General features: G+C 41.8%; 1 protein-coding gene across 2 annotated transcripts in view; it reads right to left on the bottom strand.

Moving 5' to 3' along the window:
* The window catches only part of arfgef1 (ADP-ribosylation factor guanine nucleotide-exchange factor 1 (brefeldin A-inhibited)), a 50,643-nt gene extending 26,762 nt beyond the window's left edge, over nucleotides 1–23,881 (bottom strand). The window contains exons 1-7 of one of the 2 annotated variants that reach the window (XM_080050330.1): nucleotides 23,547–23,881; nucleotides 8,272–8,302; nucleotides 5,376–5,532; nucleotides 5,019–5,165; nucleotides 3,754–3,933; nucleotides 586–991; nucleotides 21–146 (exon numbers count right to left, since the gene is read on the bottom strand). In XM_080050330.1, coding sequence (XP_079906456.1) covers nucleotides 21–146; nucleotides 586–991; nucleotides 3,754–3,933; nucleotides 5,019–5,165; nucleotides 5,376–5,532; nucleotides 8,272–8,302; nucleotides 23,547–23,670 — 1,171 coding nt within the window. In that variant the 5' untranslated portion in view covers nucleotides 23,671–23,881. The remainder of the gene's footprint in view (nucleotides 1–20; nucleotides 147–585; nucleotides 992–3,753; nucleotides 3,934–5,018; nucleotides 5,166–5,375; nucleotides 5,533–8,271; nucleotides 8,303–23,546) is intronic. The other variant, XM_080050331.1, reaches the window with a different exon arrangement.
* Between the last annotated feature and the right edge of the window lie 4,011 nt (nucleotides 23,882–27,892).

Below are 27,892 nucleotides of genomic sequence, written 5' to 3'. Positions count from 1 at the left end.
GCATAAAGAACACATCTCACCTCCTGCAACAGTATTGACCACCTCCTGCAGAATACTCTGGACAATTTCGTGGGCTTTCTCCTCATAGTTTGGGGTCTCCACCTCCTCCTCATCACCTGCCTCTGGATGCTGCTGGGCTGCTGCACCTGAACACACACACACAAACATACACAGTTTAAAAAACACACTCACACTCACATCTTTGTTGGCTAAAAATGTGTTTAGAATCAATTCTACTATGAGCGCAGTGCTTTCTGGGCCAGCAAGCATGCAAGGAGCAATTTGATTGACGGACTGTTTTTTTATCATGTTTTTAATCAAGCCTATACACACTAGTTCTCTCAGTGAATGGCCAATTGAAGTGCTGAATGTGGTATCAAATGTTTTGCGACAGTAAACATTGGTTGGGGCTGCTTTCTTTCCTTTGATCTTTTTTTCCAGCACACACAGCGGAATCGTGAGGAGACATCCAGAGATTTTGACAAAATAGTGATTATGACGACAAGCGTTTTCCAGAATCGCTGAGTCCACCTTTAAGTAGAGACCCAGACTCATGCAGAATCAGTCCCTGTATATAAGTCTTACTCTGTGCTGCTGCTGTGGTGGCTTGATCTGCCTCGGTCTGTTCATTTTCAGCCACGCAGAAATCGGAACCGTTTTCCGGGTCGGGGCTCTCGTAGACGGGCCCCTGCTCTCCCCCCTGCTCCTCTGGCTCTCCTCCTCCCCGCTCCTCCTGCTCCCCGGACACGGAGCGGCTGCTGCTGCTGCTGCTGCCCTCTGGGACAGGCGTGGAGGGTGTGGAGGGGGTGGATGGGCTGGTGACGCTGGGTGTGGGAGGGCTGACGGGCCCGTTGGCCTCTGGGGCAGGAGCCTTGGCCGGTGGTGGAGGGTGGGTGTGAGGAGTCTGGGGCGAGTCTGGCTCCGTGTGCTGCTGGGTGACCGGGGAGTGCTGCCGGTGACGCTCTCTCTCCAGCTGCTTGGCTTCCTGCAGCTGTGAGGGGGGCGGGGGGTAACACACACACACACACAAACGCACGCACACAAAAATTAAAAAAATAAAAACAAAACAAAAAGACAAGTACAAAAACAGCAAAAGTATTCACAGAACAGGCACACACATACACACACGCGCGCACACACACACACACGCGCGCACACGCACACACACACACACAAACACACACACAAAAAGACGGGGTAAGACAATGTTAACAAACTCATTACAGCAATTACAAGATTGAACAACCTGTCTACATTTCTCACTGAACCCATAGCAGAGCCACAACACTTCCAGATGTCAAAGCTAAGAGCGAACGGTGAGGCTTTAAGATGTATGTCTCTGTGTGTCAGCATACATTACATGTGTGATCTTATGGAAAAGTGTGTGAGTAAGCGCTCTATGAAAAGTGGGACATGCTACTTAAACAGCGATGAGACAAACTTTGTGAAATATATTCATGCCGGCTTGTTTAAACTGGGTCTATTTTGGTCAGCTGGAGGCAGGTTATTTCTACTGGAGAATGGCTCATACAGCCGTGTTCTGGCTGATGTGTCATGGCTGATCTACCACTGCTTCTGATATGGAGTACAGGAAAGTGAAAAGCTAAAAGTGGGTCACCAGACATTTTCACACAGTTGTGGTCCAGAGAATGTGTGATGTGAGTGAAAATAGTGTTATTTTGGTTAGAAGACTTCTTCACGGCAGAGGTAGATATTTATTTTTATTTTAGCACAGTACGAATATCTCTTCTGTGGTCCTTTAAGGGAAGAAGTACTTATTTGAACAGGTAAACATATACAAGTTTCCAAAAAAGAGAGCAAACAATTACAAGCAGTGGAAGTTTCTCTCAGCCAAGCTACATTAACAGCAGCCCATGGTGCATTTTTCAATCCAAGTGCTTTTATCGCTTTTTCGGGCATAAATGTAAAAAAAAAAACTTGAGAGATTCGAAGAGGAAAAAGCGCAGTAACTAAAGAGAGACATGGGTAACAGATGGAAAGAGAAGCGGTGTGTAACACATTTACAAAACAGAGGTGATAGATGGTGATGCCTCTATCTACAGCGGACCAGCTTTTTAATTAATAACCAGAATTAACTGTGTAAATCTGCCAAGTACGAGGGCAGTGACAACAAATGGGAATTTGTTTAAGTGAAGCAGTCAGTCTTATATTCCTTTCTGGCCAGGAGTCACAATTATACAAACCGTTTCACCTTGCTCCTTCCTAAAAAAAGGTGTTTTCTCTCTCTCACAAGTCAAACCAGAAGCTGTGTTTTGCCTCTACTCAATCCACGAACGCCCTTTATTAAAACCCATTATGTCCATGTTTTTAAGACCACACATCCTGAGGCTCTTTGGATTCTGATTAAATGAGCCTGCTGCCATTGTAATATCTAAATGTGAGCAGACTAAATTCAATGACACAGCATTCTGAATGAATCAATTAGTATTGAATATGAGCAAATAGTAACGAGGAAAGACAGCACACCTCAGCTGGAGGGGACAGGCGAGACAAACTAAGCTCATTATTTAAATGCCACTTCAGTCGGATAGTGAAGGCTGCGTCCGTGTAAGGAATAGCCCCACAAGCACTGCGTGTGTGTGTGCGCGTGTGCGTGCGTGTGTGTGTGAGATCCTACCACGCTGAGCTGCAGTCAGTAGGACACTTTCACACGCCAACACAGAAAGTGGATCTCCCTGTGTGGCAGTGTACGACACACTATGCAGGCAGTGACAACACTACAACAATATGCCTTTGCCTCAAAGTCTGCCTTGTATCTCTGTCTCTCCCCCTGACTGCCTCTTTATGTTATATCGCTGTGTCTGACTCAATACCAGTCGCTCATTGTTCTACAAGAACTATATTAGAGCCTTTGGAGAAAAACAAAGCACACACGGCAAAGCTGACCTGTGAAAATTTGCGAACATTTTACCGCGCGCAGGAGTGAATGTAGACTAAAATGTAAAATGGTGCAGGAAAAGCGAGATGATTTGTAAGGCAAGTCAACAAGAGCCACGGCAAGCACATGGTGGAGAGAGTGCACAGCATACCTGCTCCTGTGCAGTGTAGGAGCAAAAGGAAGAGATAGAGTATGAGGGCACAAATGGATAAGGAGAAAAAAGCTCAATGCGGAAAGAAATCACAGATACACAGAGAAAGAAGTTGAAAGAGTTTTTGATCAGGCAAGTCATGGCAGTCCTGCACGCTTTACCTGGCGGTCACGCTTTCTGGAGGCCAGAGACCAAGATAGCTTGTGATTTGTAAGCTATGTGTCCAAAAGGAAGGGAGGGAGGCAGGTGAGGAGGGGGGAAAGTGTCATTCAAAAAGAAAAAGATGACATTAGAGCAAGCTTTTGTTTTGAAGGCAACACCTAGAATATGTCCCTCTGGACACAAAGCAAACAGTAGACTTTAATCAAATGCGGAATAGGTTGGTTTTGAGTAAACCATCAAGCAGAAAGCTCTCCCAACAGAATATAATGTATTTTCAGTATATAACAATCCAATTTGACTCCATGCTAATATGGTTTTCAAATTGCTTATTTGTTGAAGCATTTTTAAGCTGCAACATTGTAGATGTTTTTGTGCCTACAGTTTGTTTGAACCTGAAAAAAGCCACACTGGCTTTTTTTTTTAAGTCTCAAATTGAGGGAGGAGTCGCCGTCTCTCTCGCTTTCTCACTTTGGTACATCTTCCTACATAAACAGCATTCTGTTTTACACAAGTGAAGGTTTTGCAGAGGGGTTGGACATACTGCTTGGTTCTCCATGCGCGCAAAGATGACGTTGAGCATCTGTGTGAGCGTGGCCTTGGCCGTGGTCTGGTTGATGAGGTTCTTGCTGGCCAGGTAGATGTTGTAACAGGTGCGCACGGCCTGCAGCACGGTGCCCTCGTGGATCTCTATGTGCTGGGAGGTCACCGCCGTCAACAGAGCCTGGGAGAAAGAGTTGAGAACAAGGGTAAGTGAAAGAAGGAAAGACAGGAGGTGAATCTAACCCAAACCTGTGGTCACTAAACTTGTATCATGTACGAGGTAAATACTTTGCTTGAAAGGAGTTCAGTGCTATAGAAAGTGTGCCCTGATTGGTCAGTCGTATAAATGTACCACTTATAACACAGAATGTCCACACACAATTGCTATATTTTTGTTATTTTAAGTTTTTTCCGATGAATCATGGGAAACATTTTTGACCATGTAGCCTCACCACTTGCCCAAATGTCAATATGTCTCTAAGGCCTCTTTCACACATGCGCTTTACTCCAGAAATGCTCTGGAAAGTTGCCACAACAGTGTTAAAAGAGAGCGCTGAATCTTTTGACGTTGGTAGGTTAACTGCTCAGAACCCGGTGAACATTTTCCAACACTCTTCGAAGTGTGAATCATTCACAGATAGATCACACATAGAAGGGAAAATGCTTAAGTTACAAAACAGACGTGAGAATGTTACTTAGAGCAAGGAGTTTCTTTCCATTGAGTGCAGCACAGCCAAAGTAAAAGCTGCAGCATTATTACAATTAATTTCTCAGTGATGAAGGCATTAATGAGAGAATGCGATGTCATGAGTTTAGAGGCTCAACAATGCCCATGGTTTACAATCAAGATAAAAACACGATTCAGTCTTTGACTGTCCTTTTTACCTTAGTGGAAACAGTTTACTATGAGTTATAACAAAAATTGCATTTTTGTAAATGCCTCCTTCAGGCTAGATCATCGAAGGGAACACTTTAGTGGATGAATACTACAAATGCAATTACTACAAATATAATTACACTTTTTATTTTGGTCTTAAAGATGGGCAAAATGGCTACCGAGTACTACAATCTTCTCCACTTCACTTTGATTTTCTGTCAAGTAACCAAAAGTAGTTCCTTATAGCGTGGTGAATTTATTTGATTCATTATCAATAAAAGCTTGATTTTTGATAAATATTTTAATTGTGATAGGGAATTAAAGAATTCTTAAAAGGCGTTTGAGTATCTGTGTGACAAACTGCGATGTTTCAGAGGACAGCTGCACACCTTGATAATCTGCAGCTGCACACCCTCATCGGTCTGCGGGCCTTGGAAACAAGCACAGATGGTCTCGATGATCCTGTCGATCAGCTTCTTGCCCGGGGCCGTGTTGTCCGGGGCGCTGCCCGTCAGGTGGCCATACGCTATCAGCTTCTACAAGGCGGACACAGGCGCACACACAATGCCTTTATGAAAGTACTTGAATGTACTGAATGTATATTTTCAGTTGCCTATCTATCTATTTAAGGGTAGGCATAAAATCTAAAAGGATGTTGCAAAAAGGTAGACCCCACCATACAGCGGACTGCCATATAGAAACACTCAACATTTCGGTTCTGCGTTCTGACATATCCTGCCACTGACCTGTAAACAGTCGAGCGAGGTGATGACGATGCGGGGACATTTGGACTGACATGCCAGCTCAAACGGCAAGAAGTACTTGTCGGCTTCAATGAAGTTGGTCTTTGATTTGATTGGCGGTAAAGTGCTGGATCCCGATTTGCCGTCTCCAGTGGGCGGACTGGGAAGAAGCGGCAAAGGAGGACAAAAGAAAAAAAAAGAGAGAGAGAGAGAGAGAGAGAGAGAGAGAGAGAGAGAGAGAGAGAGAGAGAGAGAGAGATGGAAACTGTAAGATAACCACAGTGAACCACAGTGATCACACAATGTTCCAGTCTATCAACTGGAGTCAATGGAGAAGAAGCAGGATTCAGAAAATCAGCCTGACACACTCACACTCCCTTCCACATCCAGCCATGACTAACAGTGCATGAATGGGAATGACATGTTTCACTGTACGGAGATACCGCTCCCCAGCCGCTGTTGTAACAGGGCAGTAAACGTGCTAAACCTTAAAAAAAAACTATTTTTTTTCTTGTTCCTAAGGGAAAAGGCAGAGTAACACAATCTTTATTATTACACTGAATTTAATGTTGTGCCTGACTGCTTCAAAAGAAAATGCACTTGGTGTCTCTTAGGGAGGGGCACTAATCCCAGAGGGTTGTTATTCAGGCTCAGACTTCTGCCACGTGTTCATGCTGACGCAAGCATCTCCTGGACCTCAGACTAACTCTTAAATCGACAATACAGCTATTATTTTTTTCCCCTGAATTTTTTTAAAGACCAGAGACATAAAACATGGACCATTGCGTTCAGCAGCAGCATCCCAGAGCACAGCCACCACACCCAAACTGCACTTGCTGGGATAAGTGAAGGGAACAGAGAGAAGGAGAGAGAGAGGGAGGGAGGGGAGGAGGAAGAGGGAGGGAGGGGAGGAGGAAGAAGAAGGGAGTGGTTTCATTGTTTATGTCTCGGCAATGAAATAGGGATGACTTCGGCTCATTTAAGAGGGGTGAACTCGCAGAGTGTAGCTGGTCACAACAGAGAAACAGAAGAAGAGGGGAAGGATGTAGTGCCTCGTGAAGGAGGGAAGCCATGGGAAGACATGTTAGAAAGAGGGCCATTGGAAAACTAAAGAGAAGAGAAAATGAGTAGTGTGAATTAGAGAGCAATTGGAGCGAGATCAAGAGATCATAAACATAAACACAAGAAAGGAGGAAGAGAGAGGATCTTAATGAAAGAAAGGGTGCCCACCATAACTAGCCACATGCCCGTTTACAATGCCTAGGTTGTGTGTTAACACTGGATTTTTATTCAGCACACACAGGTTGCGAATTGTGAGGAAATATTCACTGATTTGACAAAAGTGATTTTTGACAACATGCGTTCTCCAGAATCACTGACTCCACCTTTAAAGAGAAGCACATACTTATCAAAACGTAAATCTTTTGAACATGCCTTTAATCATTATCAAAACCTTTTGGAAAACAACAACATCACAGTGGAGCTGTGATTCAGCACTTCCACTCGGTTGGCTCATCCGTATGGTCTGACCGAGTCTGCCATCTCCCTCAGCAGCTATTGTGCTGTGTGTCTGCAGGGAACTCTTCTCCTCTGGCTTATCCCTGGGCCTCCCTGCTTAATGTCAGCCGGACTGCTCTCTTCCAGACGTCAGACTTAGCCTGCTTATAAACCATTATAGGGACACTAAATGGGTTTTTTAGTCAGACAGCAAGGTCTGCATCGGTGACTCCCCCGGTGCCATCGTGGGGTATTTCAGTTAGCTCAGAAGCTAGCAGTGCACATTTAATCATGGAAGGACAAGACAGATTTGTAAGGCGGTAAATCAATATAACTTCAATATCGTAAGATATGATTAAATGTCATCTGGTATCTGATTACAGCAGCATTGACGTGCAACTTGAATGCTGAGCTTGGCGGTTTATCCTTGACCTTGTAGCACAGCAGTTACACTTTGGGTTTTTGCATGGATGAAATAATATCAACATCACTGAGCTTTAGAGGTGCTGGGAGGTGGATTTTGTAACCAGGTTAGCCGTTTGTCCTTTTTTCCAGTTTTGGACTAAGTTAACCGTCTGCTGGCTGTATAGCTGCACATTTAGCATGCAGCTATGAGAGCATCTCCTCAACTAAGTCTTGGCAAGAAAGCAAATTCCAACTATGTGCCATTAAACATGTGATCTTTTTATTTACAGTATAAATGGCTGAGATTTTAAAGGTGTCCTTGTTGAATCTGTTCTCTTATACTACGACTACACTACAGAATGAATGTACATAGAGAAACAATTTAAACAGGGCTGCAGACTCACACAAAAAGTATATTTGTATTCTTGTGGAGGACGGCGTGGCAGCTGCATCTATATAGCAGGTGAAAAATCGGTGAGAATTGAAAAGTACCTCAGATGAATCCAAAAGCAGAAGCGTTTTGCGCGAGTCGGGGTGTGGCTGCACACAGCTAGCACTTCAATCTATCTTTGATCTGGAAGTCCTAACCTCAAGGGCAAAATCTGAATTAGCTTGGTTTCTGGTAATGCTAATTTGGAGAGAATGGAAGAGCTGGAGAGAAATAATGGGCAGTGACTGCAGAAGGAGGGAGGGAGCAAGGGGAGGGACAGTGTGTCAGAAGAAAAAAAGTGATGGACCGAAATGTGAGGCGGAAACTAAAACAGCAGGAGGAGGGAAAACAAAAGAAAGGATGGGGAAGAGGAGAGGTGGTGCTCATGCAAGGTTTCATTCCAAAGCCAAAGTTATTTGGCTGCCTATCCATGAGCACAGCGAACGCACATCAGAGAGGCTTGCAGTTGAACCATGAATTTTACAGATCCTGAGCATGCAGAAAGGAACAACACCAATTGAATGAAACCCGGAAGCCTTATTGTGTTGTAATAAATCCATTTCTTACCTTAATTTTTCTGATTCCTCTTTGATTTCCTCTGAAAGTAAAAAGGAAAGAAAGTAGAGATGTTACATTTGTCAATGATTAGCCTTGGGGAGTGTACATTCATCCGTATTTTCCTCAGCTAATGATACCACAGGGAGCAGAGCACGTATCAAGCCTGGCAGCACAGACGATTACACTTATTCATGAAGGAAGGCTCTTTTCTAAAAACTCCTAAATGCACAAATTATGTGTTTGCACACCCGACTAGATGATGTTTTATCTGCTGAAGCTGAAGGGGTGTGTGTGTGTGTGTGTATTTATTTGTGTGCAGCCACGTATTTTCTCTTCCACAAAACATAATATCTGCACATATTGAACATGTTTTAAATACTGTTGACGCAAGAATGCAGATGGGAACTCTCAAGACACACTTGCGTTAACTAGAAAAAAGAATGTCAGTACGTCATTGTCGTCATGGGGATGACATTGTTGATGTCCCACCAGCGAGCAGCATAAAGGAGCCTGGTTAATGTATCGCCTCTGCTGCAGCTCAGCCCCCTAAAAATGTAATCGTTATTCACTCTGCGCTGTGTCCGTGGTATGCCAGGCCAACAATTGTGTTTATTTCACAGATCCTCAGTCATGAAAGCAGTTGTATGAACTACTTGCTGAGGGCTGGCACAGCAGACCAGGGAAAAAAATATAAAAAGACAGATGGGCCGAAGAGCAGGGAGCTAGAGACAGGGAAAGAGTAGCCAATTGGTACTAGACAGTAAAGGGGGGTCTAAAAACACAATGGCTATAAGAGAAGTCCTCACAGGATGGGGACAACCCTAGTCCCAAGACAGCCCAATTAGTTAACTGCAGGACGTCTTACAGTGCTTTAAAAAGAAATCCATTTAGCGTGAATATTTAACACTAAACACTTGGTGGAATTCAATGAAGTCTGGTGGTTTCAAGCATTGTTTTACAGTACGCGCCGTGAGGGACACAAGAAGGGAAAAATAGGCATGAGTAGAAGAAACAAAAGCTAAGCGCTGTTTTTTTCTTTTATTTGGAACCATCTGACGTTAATGTATACATCCGTCAAATGCATTGCAGTCACAACTGAGACTACAGGACTCCTGTGAAAACAGCTCAGTGGTCCCCTATGGATCCACATGTGACAAGTTCCGAGCAGATGTCATATTTTCATGCCATTATATTCTGAGCCAGACTTAATGGGATGGTGAACCCCTCGACCAATTCTTGCCTGTCTTTCAGTTCTGTGCTGTCAGCTAAGGAACAAGTCCAAATTCAAGACTCCTGTTCTTGTACACACGGACAGATAATCTGAAAGATGATTGATCAAGCCTGTTCATTTTAACTTTAATTAACAATCAAGAAATCAACTAAAAACACAAATGTGAAAACGTGGTTTCAACACATGATGATATATCAGATCTTCCAACATTGTGAATATAGTGGAGCTTCCTGCTCAAGATGGATGACTGTTGTAGTCAGTGTTTATGAAGCATCAGATTTAACAGGATCAAATACAAATAGAGACGAGCCATAGTAACACACAGATGGTGAGATGTAGAAGCAGATGTGCTGAGAGAGATACTGTGCAACACTATTGTCCCTTGTAAAAATAATGACAAAGTTCTCATATTGGCTTTCATATTTTTCTTTTTTAGTATTTTTTTTAAAATCACGCAGCATTTTTGGGAAAACCCCCTCCCATTACATTGTGATTGTTTTATGCTCTTTCTTAATCTGAAGCCATAATTGTATGAATGACTTTTTGCTCCTAATCGAGACGCATTGACTAGACGTGCCTTTTATGTATCAAAATGTATGACCTGTACCACATACATTGCTAGAAGTCTGTTGTTTATCACTGTGACTGCAAAGAATTAGCTTTATAATCTAATTATCCGTGACTTTGTGATTATTCTATAAAATGTAAGAGAGAATACTGAAAAATGCCCTATCTTACATTCCCAGGATCCGAGGTGACATGTTCAAATAGCTTATTTTGTCTGATGGCATTTAATTTTGAATGATATAAAACAGAATAGCAGTGAAAAAAAATCATCAGCTATTTTCTGCTAGATAAATGACCCCAAAGATTGCTGTGGATTACTTTTCTGTTGATCGACTCACCAATTCATTTACTACTACTATAATGAGTACTGTATTGGGATGATCATGATTTTTGCTCTTCAATACAATCCTCGCTCTGTGTGTATTCCCTCCAAACTTTGGGATTCTTGACGAACAACCCTCTCACATGTTCTGATCACCAAAGTGAACTATCAGTTCAGTTCATCTTTTATCTCTCCCAGCTACTCTTTTTGTTTTACTTTAGCTAGAGTGACAGACAAAGCAAAACATCATGGAGCTGTACCCAAGAGACAAGAAGTGCAATATCCCACTACAGTGAGAAAAAGCTGCACATCTGTCTTTCGGTGTACACTTGCTGCTCTATAATACAAAAGTTACAGCTGGCCCTTTATAGGTCTCATTTCCAGGTGAAATCAAAAACTTGCATAGACCAAGGCTATTCCGCTATTAATATAAGCTTCAAGACATATAATATAATAATACACACACACACCGAAACAAAAAAGACAGGCAGACAGACCGTTTCGATGGGAGTGGTTGTGATTTTCACATCGAAAGTGTAAGTGACTGTCTGATAATTATTGGCTTGTGTCAGGTCAGGAGTGTGTTGATGAGGAATTGTCATCTTTGAACAGCAAAACCATGGCAACGGTGTGTGCGGTGTTGGTGATACGTGCCAGATACTCCTGGGACTGGGGCATACGCGAGCCGCAAAGTAAACCTGTGGCATCGCGACTGCTCTGCCAGCTATCGTTTTTCTTTTTAAACAAACACTGAGTTAAAGAGTGCAGCGGATGTACGCCGGGAGGCAGGAACAGACAGCCGAGTGGGACTAAAACAAACACATTACATTCTTTCTTTATTTATATCTTCTTCTTTTTCTACCAAACTGGCCATAATATAGTTGTAACAAATGCTGCAAATGCCCAGTATATACAAGAGAAAACTGATTATTCAACGTTGCATTTGCCAAGAGGCATACGGGGAGAGACATCAAAAATTGGCTTATAAAAGTCTAATCAGGTATCCCGAACTAAAACCAAGGAGCACGGGACGGGAGCCCTCTACATTTTCTGGTGTTCTATATGACTCCAGTTAGTCACATTTAAAAAACTAGCTAGCCAGGAGAATACAAGCTTTGAATTCTTGGCACTAATTTGTTGTCACTAAAATTTGCCTGACCCCCGCTACCTCAGCTCTGCAGCAGCCAAACTGCAAAAAAAAAAAAAAAATGCTGACCTTGAAGACGCTGTGTTCTGTGCCCTGGTTTTGTCCCAGGGCCGCGGTAGAAGAAGGGGCAAGGATAGCAGCAGCAGTTCAGTGGAGTGGTATAAACCTTGGGGCCTACTAAGCGGCTTTTGTGAGCCAGACAACTGAAATGAGAGAAACAGACTCCCACACAGAGTCCCTAATTGGTGTATTCATTACAAAGAAATCTCAGTCTACACACTCCCTTTAATCCCCTATAACATCTAAAAAACATATCGTTTGAGAAATTGTTCAGTGTGAGCACCCGCTTGTCTAAACCGATTAAACTTGATTTGTACTGGAAAAACATTGTTTATGTGAATACACGACGGCTTTAGTTTTTTGTATCAAAACACTTACTTTATTACTGGATTATAAGGTTCATTTGACTGCATCAGCTCCATTTGATGCTGCTCCTGGTGAGATTAGGATAACTCTACCCCCTTTAAAACCCCACTGAGGCTGAAACACTGCTTTTTAACCAGACCTCAAAGGGGAAGTGGCATTTATTAGACGTCCATTTCACGGACCAGACACATTAGCCACCCTGCTCTCCTGTGAGCTAAAGCATTGTCCAGACCTCAATACAAACCCCATTGAGAGCTCCATAATGTATAAGAGTGGCCTGTTAAGCCCTGTGTCCCCCTCCATCACTGCACTCATTTCCAAGGTAGCCTTTCCTCTTGCCCTGGCTTTGACCCAGATCCTTACAGTAGATGACAGTAACACATTAAAATGAGCACTAATGTCAAATTCCTCCTTTAGACCTACATTGAACTTTTCTCTCATCATCAAGAAGCAAGTGGGTCAGATAGGCTACATAGGAATGTCATATTTTCTTCATAGTGTTTTATTGCATTGTGCACAAAAGGCCACCTAACCAATACAGTCCTTACTAAAGTCAGTGTTATACTCTGGTTTCAGTTTGAATTGAATCCCATACACCCGGAGGTTGTCATCTATTCAACAGGCACCCATAAAACTGCCTCCGAGCTCGGGGGAGAAGGTCGGTCAGAATCTGGCTGATCATGCTCTGGAGTGACTGAAGTCTTCAACACTACAGGCAGGTTTTTCTTTTAATTTAATTTAATTAAATTTATTTATGGCTCTCGACCATAGTACATGTATGGACAACAACATTCAAATAATAACAAAACAAAACAATGGTGCACACGGCATGGCGAAAACAAAAACACAACTTGGTAGGTCATTTTTTTACAAAGGCTCCTTTTTTACTAATAACTTTTGGCTTCTGATAGCTAGCTAGCGCGAGTACAACATTAACATCAATTAATGTATGCAGCCGGATACAGGTACACGCTCCAGGTCAGGTACTTCCCCACTATCAAATGATATTGTATTGCCTACGCAGTATGAATGGACCTTTGTATTTCCAGATGGGGGAAATAAAACCCCTCTTGAATTTCAGAAAACCTCTGGCCCCGCAACCTCAGCTACCCCTATCCTGATACCATGACCCACTTGGAAGTTGCAGAGTCAATTCTGCCAACCATGAATAATTCATTAAAAGGTGTCATCCTTAGAACCATATTCCTTACCGGTGTATAATAGCAAACATTATAGCCTAGGTCCCCCAGTACAAGAACGTCTGATACACGACACCAACACAAAAACGGCGTCTCTGAAAAATACATGAGGTGGTGGAGACGACATCCAGGAAAAACCTTTGGTGCCTCGGGCCAAAATCGGTTTCACGCAAAACAACCAAATGCCACCTCTGACAGCATAACAGACAGCACTGTTTCAATGTTGCACTTGCCTAGGGAAAAACAAATGAGCGGGCATGGTACACTTGTGATTAGAAATGTAATGTACTTTATATGAAGATTGTGGTGGGCCATAAGTATTGAGTGAGTGCTATTGAAATTCTATGAGAAGGATAGCCGTTAGTTGGTGAGAGAGAAAGGAGAAAGCTCTCATCTTTCAGGTGACTGTGTGAATGAGAAGCTACAGTATATGAAAAACATAGCAGCCAGATCTAGACTCAAAGACAGCCACTCAGTCGCTTAACTTGACAGTGAGCAGGGACAGTTTTTTTTGCAGTGCTCTATATAATACACGTTTCAAAAAGGAGCTTATCAGTGATCCCTTCAATCACACTTACATTGAGCTATAGAGCAAAAGCCTATCATGGCCTTAGATATCAAGCACACAATGGTGTAGTCGGGATGCATAAGGCTGCTGTGATAGATAAGGCTGATGGAATCGGTGAGGGGAGTGTTTGGGAACCCTGGGCCAAAAGGTTAGAAGCCAGAGCTACAAAATCTGGAGGAATATTTGAGTCGAGAAATGTGCCTCCCTTATGCAGAAACTACTCCCCAAAATCCCTGGAGCATAGCATCTTGCACCCTTTTGCTCCAATATGTCTGGATGAGAGTAAACAGTGTTACTCAAAGATGTGCGTGCATATTCATTAAACCTTACACTGAATAAATAAACAAAAACTATAGGGAGACTAAGTCTATGCTATGTTTGCTAGGGGGTGGAGTTAAAAACAAATTATGCATTACAGAAAATTCCACATCCATTTTAAGCATATACAAGCGGAACAGTATCTGTTTTCATGATATATCACATCAAAAATCTGTTTCTCGAGGGCAGCATTACAGTCCAACCTGTTCCCTGTCTCTCACTGCTAACAAAAGAGCTGCTCAGGCTAGCTTAATGCTCCCTTCTTACTGGGCGCCACCCTGCCATAGTGGCGTGACAAAGCATTCCTCAGCCAGCAGCAACAGCAGAGCACCCTGCTGGGAGTGTCCGCCACAGGGAGGACGGCTCGCCAAAACCATTAACCCTGCAATCACAGATCCTATCCCCCTCCCCGGGTATTGTAGTGTATGAGTTCATGTCATGTGCTTGTGCTAACAGCACATTGAGGAAATGCAATGCAGCAGAACTAACTGGTGATTAAGCAAAAATTAAAGGTTTACGGATTTGGATTAAAGGATGTCATTTCATTCAGCTGTGTATGATATGAATGAACTAGCCTATGTTTCTCTATGAATGGGTCACATTTGTATTTATTTTGTGCAGGCACATGAGGATGCACATGCGCACAAAGGGTGACATGATACAGTCCAGCCAGTGGCTTCAAACTATTCCACTGATCAACAGGTGGCGGTAACACAAAAAGATACTGATGTAGCAATGAGTCAGCAAAGATAGTATTAGGAAGAAGCAAGCTAGTAAACTGAGATTTGAACTATGCATTACTTAGAAAACACTTTAAAGCTGCACATTACCCCACTAAGCCTAGGTAGAGCTATATTATGTTTGTAAACCAATCTAATTGTGTTATGTAGTAGCCTAGCCTGCATCACTTTCTTCCACTAGTGCTTTGTAAAAGGTCTTGTATATTGTACCTGTCGAGTGTGATGGGTCATCTACAGCATTTTCAACCCAAGCATAAACACAAACACAGATGCCTAAATGCAGTTTTCAACCAGCAGCAGCTCATCTGTAAAAAGTTGTTGAAATATAGGCAAAGCAACCATTGTTCAACCAAACGGGGCTTTGCTTGCTCTGTTTGCTGACACCTATTGTTGATTGTGGACACTTTTTTGAATACCTGGCTGCTACCCATTTGTCTGCACAGCCCCCCTGAAGCTGTCTTGCAAAGCTGTGTGTCATGAATAGATCTTTGGTTTTAAAAGTGAGGTACACCTGGAATTTAATGGCAAAAAAGTGATATTGCAGATACATACTGAACAGTGTCTTCCTGGAAAAAAAGACTTGATCATACTTTATACCGTATCAATTACAAGGTGCAAGAACAACAAAGGATATCTCTTACCAAGGCCAAGAAAATCTTTGACAGAGCAGCCCCATCCACTTACTGCACTCTCTCCTATGCTCAGCCGAATGAATGGTATCATCCTCTATAGGCTTCGGGTGTTCAACAGGTTGAGCCGTGCAATGGCAGGCCTCGGAAGCTGCACACACCTGGTCAAGTACTCTTGCTGACTAAAGCAGGATCAACACTAATTGAATAAGCAGATATTCCTCGAGCAAGACGTTCACACACGATCACAATCAAACATGGACAAAGACAACAGGACGTAACGCACATGCGTCGCAAAATCTCATAAGAGCGCTGCCAACCTTTTTCATCAATTAGCACACAGTGGAGCCTGCACACGACTGCGGCACGGTCGGGGAGGGACGAAGATAAACAGACATCTCTCTGGAGACAATCTGCGCTACGTCACGAGACCAGCAACAAGAAAAAAAATCAGCTCGCCAGGGACGCGGGTTCATATTCAGAGTGAGGCGAGAGAAGCCAGAGGAAAAGCAGGGACATGGACGCGGCTGGCTTCCAAAACAAATCAGCTATGTAAACCTGTCCCTCGCCAGCTCCATGTCCATGTGCTGTATGAGTGTCTGTATGTATGCTCATATTACAAGGCTACTAGAGGAGAACTGTATGTTAGGTCATATTTTTACATCGTATAGTAAGACATGTTTGGTTCTCTCTTTTTGTGGCCTTTTATATGGAAACGCATCAGTTTAAAATAATTTAGCATCCTTATCACATCTTGCCCTTTGGTCGGGTCAACAATATGCCATATGAAAACACATACCCCTTCCTAATGGGCTTCCAACCATCCACACAACTACACACCAACACACCCACCCCCACACACCAACCCCCACAGAGAGGAGAGGTTAGAGATCATTCCCTGACTCATCACCTGAACGATGAGCTGGAGACTGACAAAGGGCCTCTCGCCTCCTCCAGATACAGACCACTGACTTTGTGGGTTGCTCAAGGTATAGTAGATTTTATTTGGACATGGACATGACAATGTCATTGGACGAACCAGATGCATTGTTTACAGTGTGTTAGCATAAATGCTAGTTTACAACACCTGTCCACAGGAGGCTTTTTTAAAAACAACAAAATAAACTAAACAAAACAGAAACAAGATCAAATACTGATAAAACAATGATAATTAAAAGATTAAAAATGCAGTATACAATAGAGTACAGAGCAGCAATATAATGAGTCAAATATATATATATAGGCTAAGTAGAGTAAAACAAAGGCAGCATGATCAAACAATAAACCAGTTGTAAATTATTTGTGTGAGCACTGTTGATTTGATTTGAGCCGTTGTTTAAGTTCTCTGTTAAAAGTGTTGCTACTATTAGTCTCTAGTTTTAGACAGTATAGAGAAAGAGTGTGAGTGTGAGTGAGTGAGTGAGTGAGTGAGTGAGTGAGTGAGTGAGTGAGTGAGTGAGTGAGTGAGGGGATAATATAGGAGAAAAGGAGCCTGAGGACTGAGACAAACATAAACGATGATGTAAATCGAAAAGTTGTATCTCCATTTGGAGTTCAAAATTGAGCCGATTATCCAGGCCGTGAACATTATTACATCTCTGGTGTATTCATTAGGCAAGTGACAAAATTTTTACGAACAGTCTGTGATAAGTGTCCATGGCCGTAATAATAAAGACATCACTGTAGCTTTGGGCCGCTAAGATTGGCTTATCGGAGGACGGAAATCTATGTGTCCAACTCCACCTCCTACCTAACGCAGATAAACACGGGGCCCAGCTGAAGCCACCGACCGAGAAGAGCCTGAGAAATCACACCCCTGACATTTCTATTGTCCGGACTGAAAGGAAATGTTGCACAGCAGTAATTACATTTGGGGGGTGGGGGGGGGGGAACACTGTCAGAGGTTGTCCGGGCTACCTAATCGTGTGTGTGCGCTTATGCCTGTGTGCGTGCGTTACGTCTGCGAGCATGTGTGTGTGTATGTGTGGGCGTCCCAACCAATCCCCTCACTTACACTTGCATAAGCCTATGTCTAATCAATAGTCTCACTCCCATGGATAATTTTCTAGCCAAAAAGTCACAGGGCGCTCTGCCTCCAAAAGGCCGTGATTACTCAGCATTTGGCTTTGTTGTGGAAATTAATTAATATTCAATAAAGCCGGTGCTGATTCATGATTTGGCACTTTTTTTCTGCCCAAAGCTGTGAATTGCACTTGCCGTCCTCTGAAAACGGGGTTCTTGTTAAAGTGTAGGACTGTGCTGCTGAGCAAGGTGGAGATGAATAGCCAGTCGATGGAAGATAAATATGAGCACTGTGAACTGCATCCTTCCTCCTCGACTCATTCAGCCAAAGTGCCCTTTCTCCTCCAGCATGCCCTCATTTAGTTCCCAGCATGCTTAGCGGCAAGCTATGATGGAGCACAAACTTCCACCAAGGTTATAAAGTGAGGCTATGACGACCAAGTCACTTCCTCCCTCACTTTGCTTTTGAAGGTAAGCTTGAGTTTTGAATTATCCTCACCGATTGTGTCGAATACTGTAAATAAATAAGTTTTTTGAAATGTTTGCTTGAAAGTTTCAAGTCTTGGTGCGCCTAACATTTATTATAAGCTTTCATTAAACAGGTTAGTCCCATCGAGATTAAAATCTCTTTTTCAAGAGAGATCTAGCCAAGATGGAGACCTGGCCAGGATTTTGGGAGCTGCCGTTGATAGGAGAGATGCATTGTCAATTTTCGTGGTGTGCCAATTGTACAGCTTTGACCAAGTAGGGTACAATAGTTAAAAACTAAATTCCTTATAGGCCATCCTTTGTTTCCCTCCCTCAGTAGTGATGATGTATTATTTGCTTGGTACTGACTTCCTTTAGATGAATACAGAATAGATGTAAGATAAATACAAGATAGATGATACAAAGAACTACACGCGCCACAAGATGAGACGGAAGAAGAGAAAGAGGGGAGGGTTTCTTTTCATTAGCCCTCATCTGTTTGCGGTATAATTCATTTATCACCTGTTCCGGGACTGAAGGAGGAATGAGCGGAGAGAAATAATGCATTATGTATGGAGGTATCAGTGTTAAGAAAATAAAAGTACAAGGGAAAAGAAAACTCTTGTTTATAAATTCTGAATAGTCTCCTCCATATAGATAAAAGGAATATTTAAGTTTTGAGAGCAAGCATGCCCTGCCATGTTGTCTGAATACCAGTCAACCTTTGGGGTTACAAGCTGTTCAAAAAGTGTCTGCACTTTAATCTGGAGGGGAGAAAAGGTGACAGAAAACAGGCCTCACCCGTTCTCATTCAACCCTTTCCTTCATGGTAATTTAGCAGTAGACTTGCCTGTGGAAATATTTATCTCATATGCACATTGACTGTACTTTTTTTTAAACACATAAAAGCAGATTAAAAAATCAAGGTAGGACCATCTCACCCTATTCCATCAATCTTCATGAAACAGGCTGGGAAACCTTTTGCGTGTTACTATAACTGCAGTTACTGCACATAAGATTTATTTTCGTTAAGTACTGTTGGTGGAACAAAACAGGTTATTTTAAAAAGGTGTATCCTTGAGCTGAGGGCTTGCGATGGGCTTTTATCACTTTCTTTTCTCAAATTAATTTAATCAGCAGATTCATAAATAATGTAAATTACTGTTAGCTGCAGCCCGACAACACAAGAAAAGTACACTGCCAAAAAAAACATGTCTGCTTTTCCAAAAGGAAAGGTCTACCAAGTCTAATTTTTTAATTGTTTATACTCCACTGTGGAGCAAGATATGGGTGTCTTTCTGCACGCATACATGATTTCAGTTGAAGTTAAACTGTGAAACAGCCTCAGGGAAACTAATTTAGTGCCATTAACATTTTTTACAGCACCCTAACAAATACATAGAAATGTTCCTCACAATTGCTGCACAATAACAGAATCAACACTGATTTCCCCCTCTGGATCTACAAAACACTGGTGTAATGGTTGTCAGGTACACAAATTAGGGAATGCTTTTGTTATTCAGTAGGACAACAACAACCATCCAAGGATTGCCCCAATTAGTGGGTACATACAGTTTATAGAATTGGCTTCCCTGCCCCGGTTTGATGACTCTTAAGGAAAAGTTTTTTGCAGAGCAGGCAGCAGGCCTTGAGTTGGGTGTGAAAGAACAGTTTGCAAACTTTTGTTGATTGTGCCAGTGTTTACAACTTGTATTCCAAGGTCCCCGACTCCCTTTAACCTTGGATGGGAAAAACATTTGCCACAGTAATGCCACAAATGCAGAGGCAGTGCTTAAAGCTGTCAAATAATGTGTGTGTTTTATCTCAATGTAATCTGAAAGTGAAGCAAAAAATCCCAAGTATGAGCAGGAAACTTTTCTTCCAAATGAAATGTTGAATATTTACACACATTTGGGAATGGAGACGTGCATGATTAACTTGTATGGACAAGAATTTCATTAGAGCTCGAACGCGATTGAGTTTAGTATCAGGAATATGCTTCTAAATATCTATCTTACTGGTGAGGAAATATTTAATTTACTCAACTCAAGGAAACTTCTTTAAACAAATTGACAGCATGTCTCCTAACTTAGAATAGTTTACACATGTTTAAATGGATTCAACGTAACGTTTGGGAGCTCCAGTGCCACCTTTAAAAACATCCCCAAAGTGTAAGAACATTCAAAGTCAAAAACAGACAAAAGACAATTAGAAAAGGCTACTGTTGATGGAATTGGAGGAAGAGACAAAGACTATAACGAATACATTGCAGGAAACGAACAATCCAAGAGTCAGTGGACCATAATATAAGCTGCTAAAGCTCCTGGTCTATTGTTATTTATTCTCATAACCACCCCATGTTGTAAAACATTCAGATTTAATGAATGTCAAAACCCCTCAGAGCGTCAGGAACACACCACAGGCACTCAAACGGTCAATATCTACAGGAAGGCAGGCCGACAACAGTAACACTCCCTCAAAACAAGACATCTCTCTGGCATTAAAATGCACACACTGCTCTAACATACACCCATTAAGAAACAGATAAAGAAAACTGAGCATTTAAAAAGCCTAAACATTTATTCTCAAGAAGTTAATGGTTAATCAAAACCTGGAATCAGACACAGCAATATAGAGATGTAGCGTATGGGATGCCCATGATGTCCTGTGTGTGCTTACAGTGTATAGCAGCAATGCCAGTCAGAAATGATCACAGTATGAATTTGTCTGGACTCCAACCGTATTGGGTCACTAAATTTGAGCAACAGCCACTGAGATAAATAATTTATCTTCAGTCAGTGATGATTTTTTTAATGAGAAAAACAAACATACCAAAGACATAGTAATGACTATTGGACAACGCTTCAGATAGAGTGGTGTTCTCTTTCCAGTGGCTGCTTCCAGAACATGAATGAAATTTGCATCTTACATAAAAAAATAAAAATAATTGAAGGGGGGCATCAATGAATGCAGCTGTGATGGGGTTTCCAGGTTGCAGTGCCCCCTACAACTGACACTCAGATTAAAACACCCTAAGGGGAGAGATAATGAGCACCAGGCTCAGCAGGACCCAATCCTTCAGTGACTTTGAGCCTGCTAACAACTTCTCCCTCCTCTTAGCTTGTACAAAAGTTGTCCGTCACATTGACAATAATAGTTTTTTCATCAGCAGTAAAGCAACATTAACTTTTTCAGTTACAGAGGACAGGTTGGTGGGAACATCCAGCATCAAAGGCAGGTGGATAATATATATGAGCACATATAGTATGAACATGTGATGTGACAACAATGAACCAAAGCCTCTGTGTTTGCTTCTGAGAGGTGGTGGTGGGCATATACAGCCTTACGGGGGGGCCTTTGCTATGAGGCAACTGTCAGTCTTATCCCTCTTTCTTACTCCTTGCTATCAGACGTCTCCTCTCACAGAAGCTGACAGTATGATCCAATGATAATAGAAAAACCTGCAGAGCTGCAGTTCAAATAAATTGGGATGGTATTCTTTTTTGGAAAACTGCTGAGTGGCATTTTGATAATAATACAGAAGAAAGGTTAGTGAGCGAGGAGGGATGACTGTCTGGAAATGGTAGCCTAGCATATTGTGCTATGTGTGGAATAATTCTAACATAACAGTTTTAAACAGTCAATTAATAACATAACTTTCAGTGACAGCAAAGAGGAGACTCTGGCACAGGCACATCTTTAAGAGATATCTAAGAGCCCTAAGAGCTAGAGGGATTATGTAAGTCACTCAGTATACTGGGTCACCCAGTCGTTTTTTTTTAACATTTTTTAGATGTACCACTACTGTAGCACTGATATACAAAGATTGTCATTCTGTACAGAATTCAGACAGGGTTTTTTTTCTTCAGAAATTGTTATCTTTCCTTTTCTGTCAGAAAGACGCCCAAAGCTACTAACCATGTGAGTAACACGTACTGCTCCTTTCCTAAAAATGTAATCAAAAGTGTTGATTAGGACTGTACTGGTGAGGTCATCTGGACAAATTTTATGGAGCCTTCCTCCCATAAACGGTAAATAATGGGAAAACGGCTATAATACTGTCTATGTGACAGTTGGCAGCCATCAAGAGTTTCATGGTCTATGGTTGTTTTCTGACTCACAGCCTGATGACCTATATTTCAATAACCCTAACTCACCTACAATGGACTAGAGTCTCATCAGATGACATCATCAAATGTTGATGTGCCAGCTCCCAGGTGAAGACACAATACTCACTGGAGCAGCACTACTATACTCGAGCTGCAACTGAGCAAGCCTCGACAAACATGATGATAAGTGCATTCAACCTTCAAGGCTGTTGCAAAACCACATACTAGCAGAATGAGTTGATAAACACAGCCGTTGTTGGGGCAGGTAGTAGCCTGGATGTGTGACTTCTGCTCAACATAGACTCATTGTTTCACTGCTAGTGTCAGATTACTCCCTTCCCCAAAACAAAACGGGGCTTGTTCCAAAACACCGAGCAGTTCTAAAGTCTGGTATGTATAAAAAAAAAAAGTGTAAAAAATTACTGTGACCAGTGTTAGAAATTAAAACTTGTAAAGGTTTTGATCAAGTGTGAATATGTTTTGCCTAAATAGCTGTTAAAATAGCATATTACCCCAAGGACGTATTTCGAAAAATACACCTGCTAACAAAATACTTTGGTAAAGCTTCAACATATATGATACAGACGTAAAGTGATGTTGATTTCAAAATAAAAGTACAGTCCATGTGACTTTACGTGGCGTGGGTGCTGTTGACGTGGTGTACGACGAGAAAGTCTGCTATTATATATAAATTATTCAAAATACATTTCTTAATACACTTTGGTTTCCTAATTGCTTTGTGTGTGTTTTTGTCAGTAGCACCTTTATTTTAGTTTTAATTTGTATTTAGCTCTGACCGGAAATGCCATCTTTATTATTTCCGATAGCTTGACATTGTTCTAGCATAGAGGTGCTACTGACAGCTGTCACCTTCTGCTTTCACTGTCCCGTCTTCACATAGCTTAACAACGTAATAACGAAGAGGAGGGGCGAGAGGTATTCAATGATTAAACTGGTTAATGAATCAAAGATGTAATAAAAGACATATGCCTCCCAATACTCCCTGTAGTGAACGGGCACGGCTACGTCTCGTGTAGGCTACCAGGAAGAGACACAAACATATCACCTTTACGGGGATAAACACAAGGAAAGGAGCAGTTTAAATGAATTTAGTTCACACTCGACGAATGTGTAAGGTGTTGTCATGGGATGGCATGAAAATGGAGACGGACACAGCCGTTTACAACTTTGTTTTTCTGTCCTAGGGCTCGGCCTGTTCTCCCATCGCTACTTGTTTCGCAGCATCGGTTCAGTGTAGCAAATACCCACCCCTCCTGCACCATTTCCGTGTTCTACACGGAGTCATTTCCACGGAGCTCGTGCCACCGTGTCAATTAAAAACGCAGGTTTTCTCGTTAATAACGTCAAGACAATAAGACAACAACAACAGGCAATTAATGGAGAATATACCGTGTGGCTAAACAATGCGACATTTGTGCAGAATGAGCGTTTTATAAGTGAAAGGGTGTATGACGTGTCCAAGTCAATGAGTCCGAGACTTAAAAAAAAGAAAAAGATGCTAGAACAACGTAACGTACCTAGTGCCACCTCGCAGGCTTTGCGCAATTGTGAGTGGTGAGCCTTTTTCACCTCCTTGTCGGCCAGGATCTTTTCCAGAGCTCGCGTGAGGAACATGTTTTTCGTCTTTTTGCCCTCAAACATGTCGCACCGGGAATTCGGGGCGAGGTGTTGCCTGGTCCCAAGGTGGGTGAGGAGGTGGGGGCGGGTGGGTTGGGGAGGGGAGGCAGCAGACGCCTCGAATGGAGATGTATTCCCTTACAAATGTCAGCCGCAGAGCCCCGAGTAGACAAACATAAATAAACACAGAAGGTGGGGTAAATCCCTCAGATTTCCATTTAACGACCTGCCTCCTGCGCCATGTTGGAGAGGAGGAAACGACGTCACGTAGCGTTTGAGACAGAGCGGCCGCAGTGAGGCAGCAGGGGGAGAGAGAGGAGAGAGAGAGTCATGAGTGTGGACTTAAGGCTAAGCTTTCCCGACATGGGCTGTGTGCAACCCTACACGGGCGTATCAAACTCTGAAATACTCGCCATTAATATGCATGTGATGAATTAAACATCCAAGCATTCTAGCTTCAAAACGTGCAGAATTTCTCTCTTTATTTGCTGAATAAAATATGTCACTTTTTTGCTTACATAGCCTTTTTATAAATACACATATACTATTGAATTGTATTGAATACTTTTATTTGAGACATAATAATACAAAAAAATACAAAAAATAAAAAATTAGTTTGAAAAATAAAAGCATTTAACATGCATTTATTTGAGCCTGTAATTTATTGGGTACAGTTTGAATTATGGTAGCCGATAAACAGGAAAATGAAATAATTTGTTAATTTATTTATTGACAGCTCATAGTTGGACATTTAGGAGAATAACAAGCCTCAATTGTGATTCTCAGGTGATACTAATTTAAAATCAAGACAGGTTTCACAACAGTATTTAGAAATTTTACTGATGTCACATAGGCCTAACATTTGATTGGCTATTCATTATTAGGCCTGTTTGTTAAATTAAATTATTATTTATTTTGAAAAAGGGACACTGTAGGCTACTAGGCTACATGAATTTACATTCTTAAAAAAAAAGTAAATGCATCCGAGTAAGCTATTTTAATCGGCAGTTCCTTCAGGTTTTGCATGGTCATATTAAAGTTAAAACATCCTAAAAATACAACATGTGACAACATCAGATAGAAGCACATTACATTTTAAAGCATTAGCCTACACTTAAGTTGGTTCAGACAATTGATTTAAGTCTGAATAAAATTGAATTGGCCTAAACTGATTAGCTGAAGTCAGCATTTATGCCAAGACCTGTACATAGTATTTAATGATTCATAAAATAAAAAAATTAGGCTATGTATCCCAAATCTGTTCTGTAGGCCTAACACTTTTCACAATAATAGGCCTATGTTGCAAAAAATGTAATAAAGATTTTAACTGCTTTTTCCAAGATCTAGATTTTTGTTTTTAAAGATAGTCTATGAAAATCAGACCGATCGATGACATCATGTTTGATATCAATGATGACATCACAAACATTATATATAGGACTTAATTCATGTGACATCACATTCTTTTAGCCTTTTTCTGTGCAGGTCATGAATTGAAAACAAAGCCAAGGAGTTCACTAAAGACAAAGGATCGTCCTACGAAAACAGTCAACATGAATACAACAGCAGAAGAACTAGCAATGAAGATGCCGCAGATTTGCCTGGATACTGTTCGTCCACTTATCGAATCCTTTCTGAAAAGGATAACAAAGGAACAGTGGAGACTTTTAAAGTTAGGCACCTGTGATGATGCCACAAAAGTAATGTTGGCCGACCTACTGTTGGATACAACAACAGCAGTGTCTAAAGCATTGTTCATGGCTCTTAGGGGCATGGAAATGATGGTGTCTGAGGAGGGTGTGCTGTCCAGGCTGGGCAACATACCTCAGATTTTGGCCGAGGTACTGGACATTTGACATGAAGTTGTGAGTGTAAGTTCAAAACCTCTGACAAACCTTGTCAAAGAAGTAGCAGAAAGCGTTAACTCTGCCATCTTCAGCAGTGTGTGCAGTGGGGAGCCTGTGATAAATGAACGGATCACCACCCCCCACAAAATGAACTCTATGGTCTGACATGCCTGCAGTATGTTAAAGGCATTCACGGCCCAGATGAACATTTCCTGCTCATCAAGTAGACAGGGATGGGGTCAGGACAACTCACTAAAGACGGTCAGCCTGGGAGAAGGAAGGCTGGAACTCATGGAGCCGGCGGAAAAGGGACAAGAGACTGCGGACAAGAACTCAGTAGAGGATACTATTGTGACATCAAGGACAAAAGCTTTCCAGGAAATGATTAGGAAGCAAGTTGGTGAAATCTTAGAACCTCTTTTGGACGAAGTGTCAGAGACCAACTACGAGCTGCTGCAAACAGACACCTCAACGGAGATAGAGCTCGTTGCAGATGACGTCGCTCAGATAATTGTTCAAATGAATTTGGCAGAGATAGACCCTGCCAATTCAAGGTCAAATGCAGATCATCAGCAAAAACAGACTGTGAAGGCAGTAGGAGGCAAGATGAGCACCCTCTTTGCTAAACGCTTTGCCGAAGCGTCAATACAACGCATAGTGGCACAATTGAAGACCAACTTCAAACTTGCATCCAATGTTGAATGCAGGAGGTCAATGCAGTCACTCATAGCAAGTGTTGACTCTTTGCTTCTGAAAGAAAATAGTGACACACAGGGCGGGAAGGAGGTTTGTGTGGTTCAGAGATTTGCAAATATTTCAAGCGAAAATTTGCTGTTGTTCACGCAAAAACTTAGCGATCTCCTGTACAACCACATTACAGATGGAATCGTGCCCGATATCACTCAACAACCAAGTCAAATCAGTCCAACTTGCAGCACAGGGTCTGCTGATGTAACACAACATTAGGAACAAAGTATGGTGTTTCCTTGGACTGATGGGCTGGTGGGTAAACACTCAGGTTGGCGGCCACAGTAAAAGGGTAACACTGGCTTTGATGGACATTGAGCCACTGGTACCAACCCAGTTTCCAGAGGTTGTCACATTTATTGTTGATGATGAGCCACTGGTAGTAACACAGCAACCAGAGGTCGTCGCTTTAATGGATACTGAGCCACTGGTACCAATACAATGTCCAGAGGCTGTTTCTTCAAGTGATAATGCGCCACTGGCACCTACACAGTTGCTGGAGGTCATCGTGGTGGATGCGAGTAAACCTTTAGAAACAGCACCAGTTCAAGACAGAAAAACAGAGCAAGAAGAAACAACAACTGCTGCAGTAGGTGACTCAGTGTGCGAGGAGACTAGGGCTGAACCTGTTCGGGATTTAACAGCACTTATATACTACAACAGATACTTGTGGAGAAGGGGCCAGGGATGAGAGATATAGCAATAAGACCCAAGCTATTAGGCTCCACTTAAAAAATATATCTGCAACAACTTCAACAGAAACAACTTCAATAAAAATACTCAAATTAAAATGTCTGCATATCGTTTGTCATTTTCTGTCAACATTTATCTGACTAAAGTTAAAATAAGATGAGAAAGATGACACAAACATTTATTGTGTTATATAACAACATTTATTCAAGTCAGATATTAGACACTTAATAGAATCTCACATTTAGAATTTAAGCTGTCAAAAGTAAACATTTCTGACTGTTGTCAACAATCCATACCTGAGTAATGACACTGTAAGCTACTGAAGTGACAGGTCATTATTTTCCTAATTTCAGCCTTAAAAACAAAATGTAATAAAAAAAAACATCTCAACTTAAAACAAACCCAAGATTGCCGAATGATAGCATATCATTTACACCACCAATGTTGCAGTAATAAAGGCATCAATACATCAAAATCTAAACTGGCAACTGGTAGACTAATTTCAAAATAAAAAGCAACCAGAATAAAAATAGAGATAGGGTCATTAAAAACAGTTCCTGTGAACATTTTAACCGTTTCTTTAAAATAAAAAAAGTGCTGCTGTATCATGACAAGTGCTAACATGACCACCATTCACTGGAAAAAAGCTTATATTAAGTAACAAGTCTGCATTATTCACCAGGGCCCCCTCTGATCCAGCAGGATACTCCCTGACACTGTATGTGGGATCTTACTGTACGTCAACAGGCTGGTCGCTCATAGGATCCTTGGTTATTGGCACAAGAACCCACCACCATCAGTTCATATCTAAAGGTGAACAACCTCAAAAACAAGAAATGCAAAGAAGAATTCATGCGTTGCTCGTCCTCTTCCCTCGATAATATCTTTCAAAAGTACGAAATCTCACAGGAACATGAGGTGTTGATGAGATAAATAACTGTAGTGAGGGTCATAGTCAG

This window comes from Ammodytes marinus (assembly GCF_949987685.1).
Source record: "Ammodytes marinus genome assembly, chromosome: 21".
Classification (NCBI taxonomy): Eukaryota; Metazoa; Chordata; class Actinopteri; order Uranoscopiformes; family Ammodytidae; genus Ammodytes; species Ammodytes marinus.
This window is presented reverse-complemented; position numbering and strand designations above follow the sequence as displayed.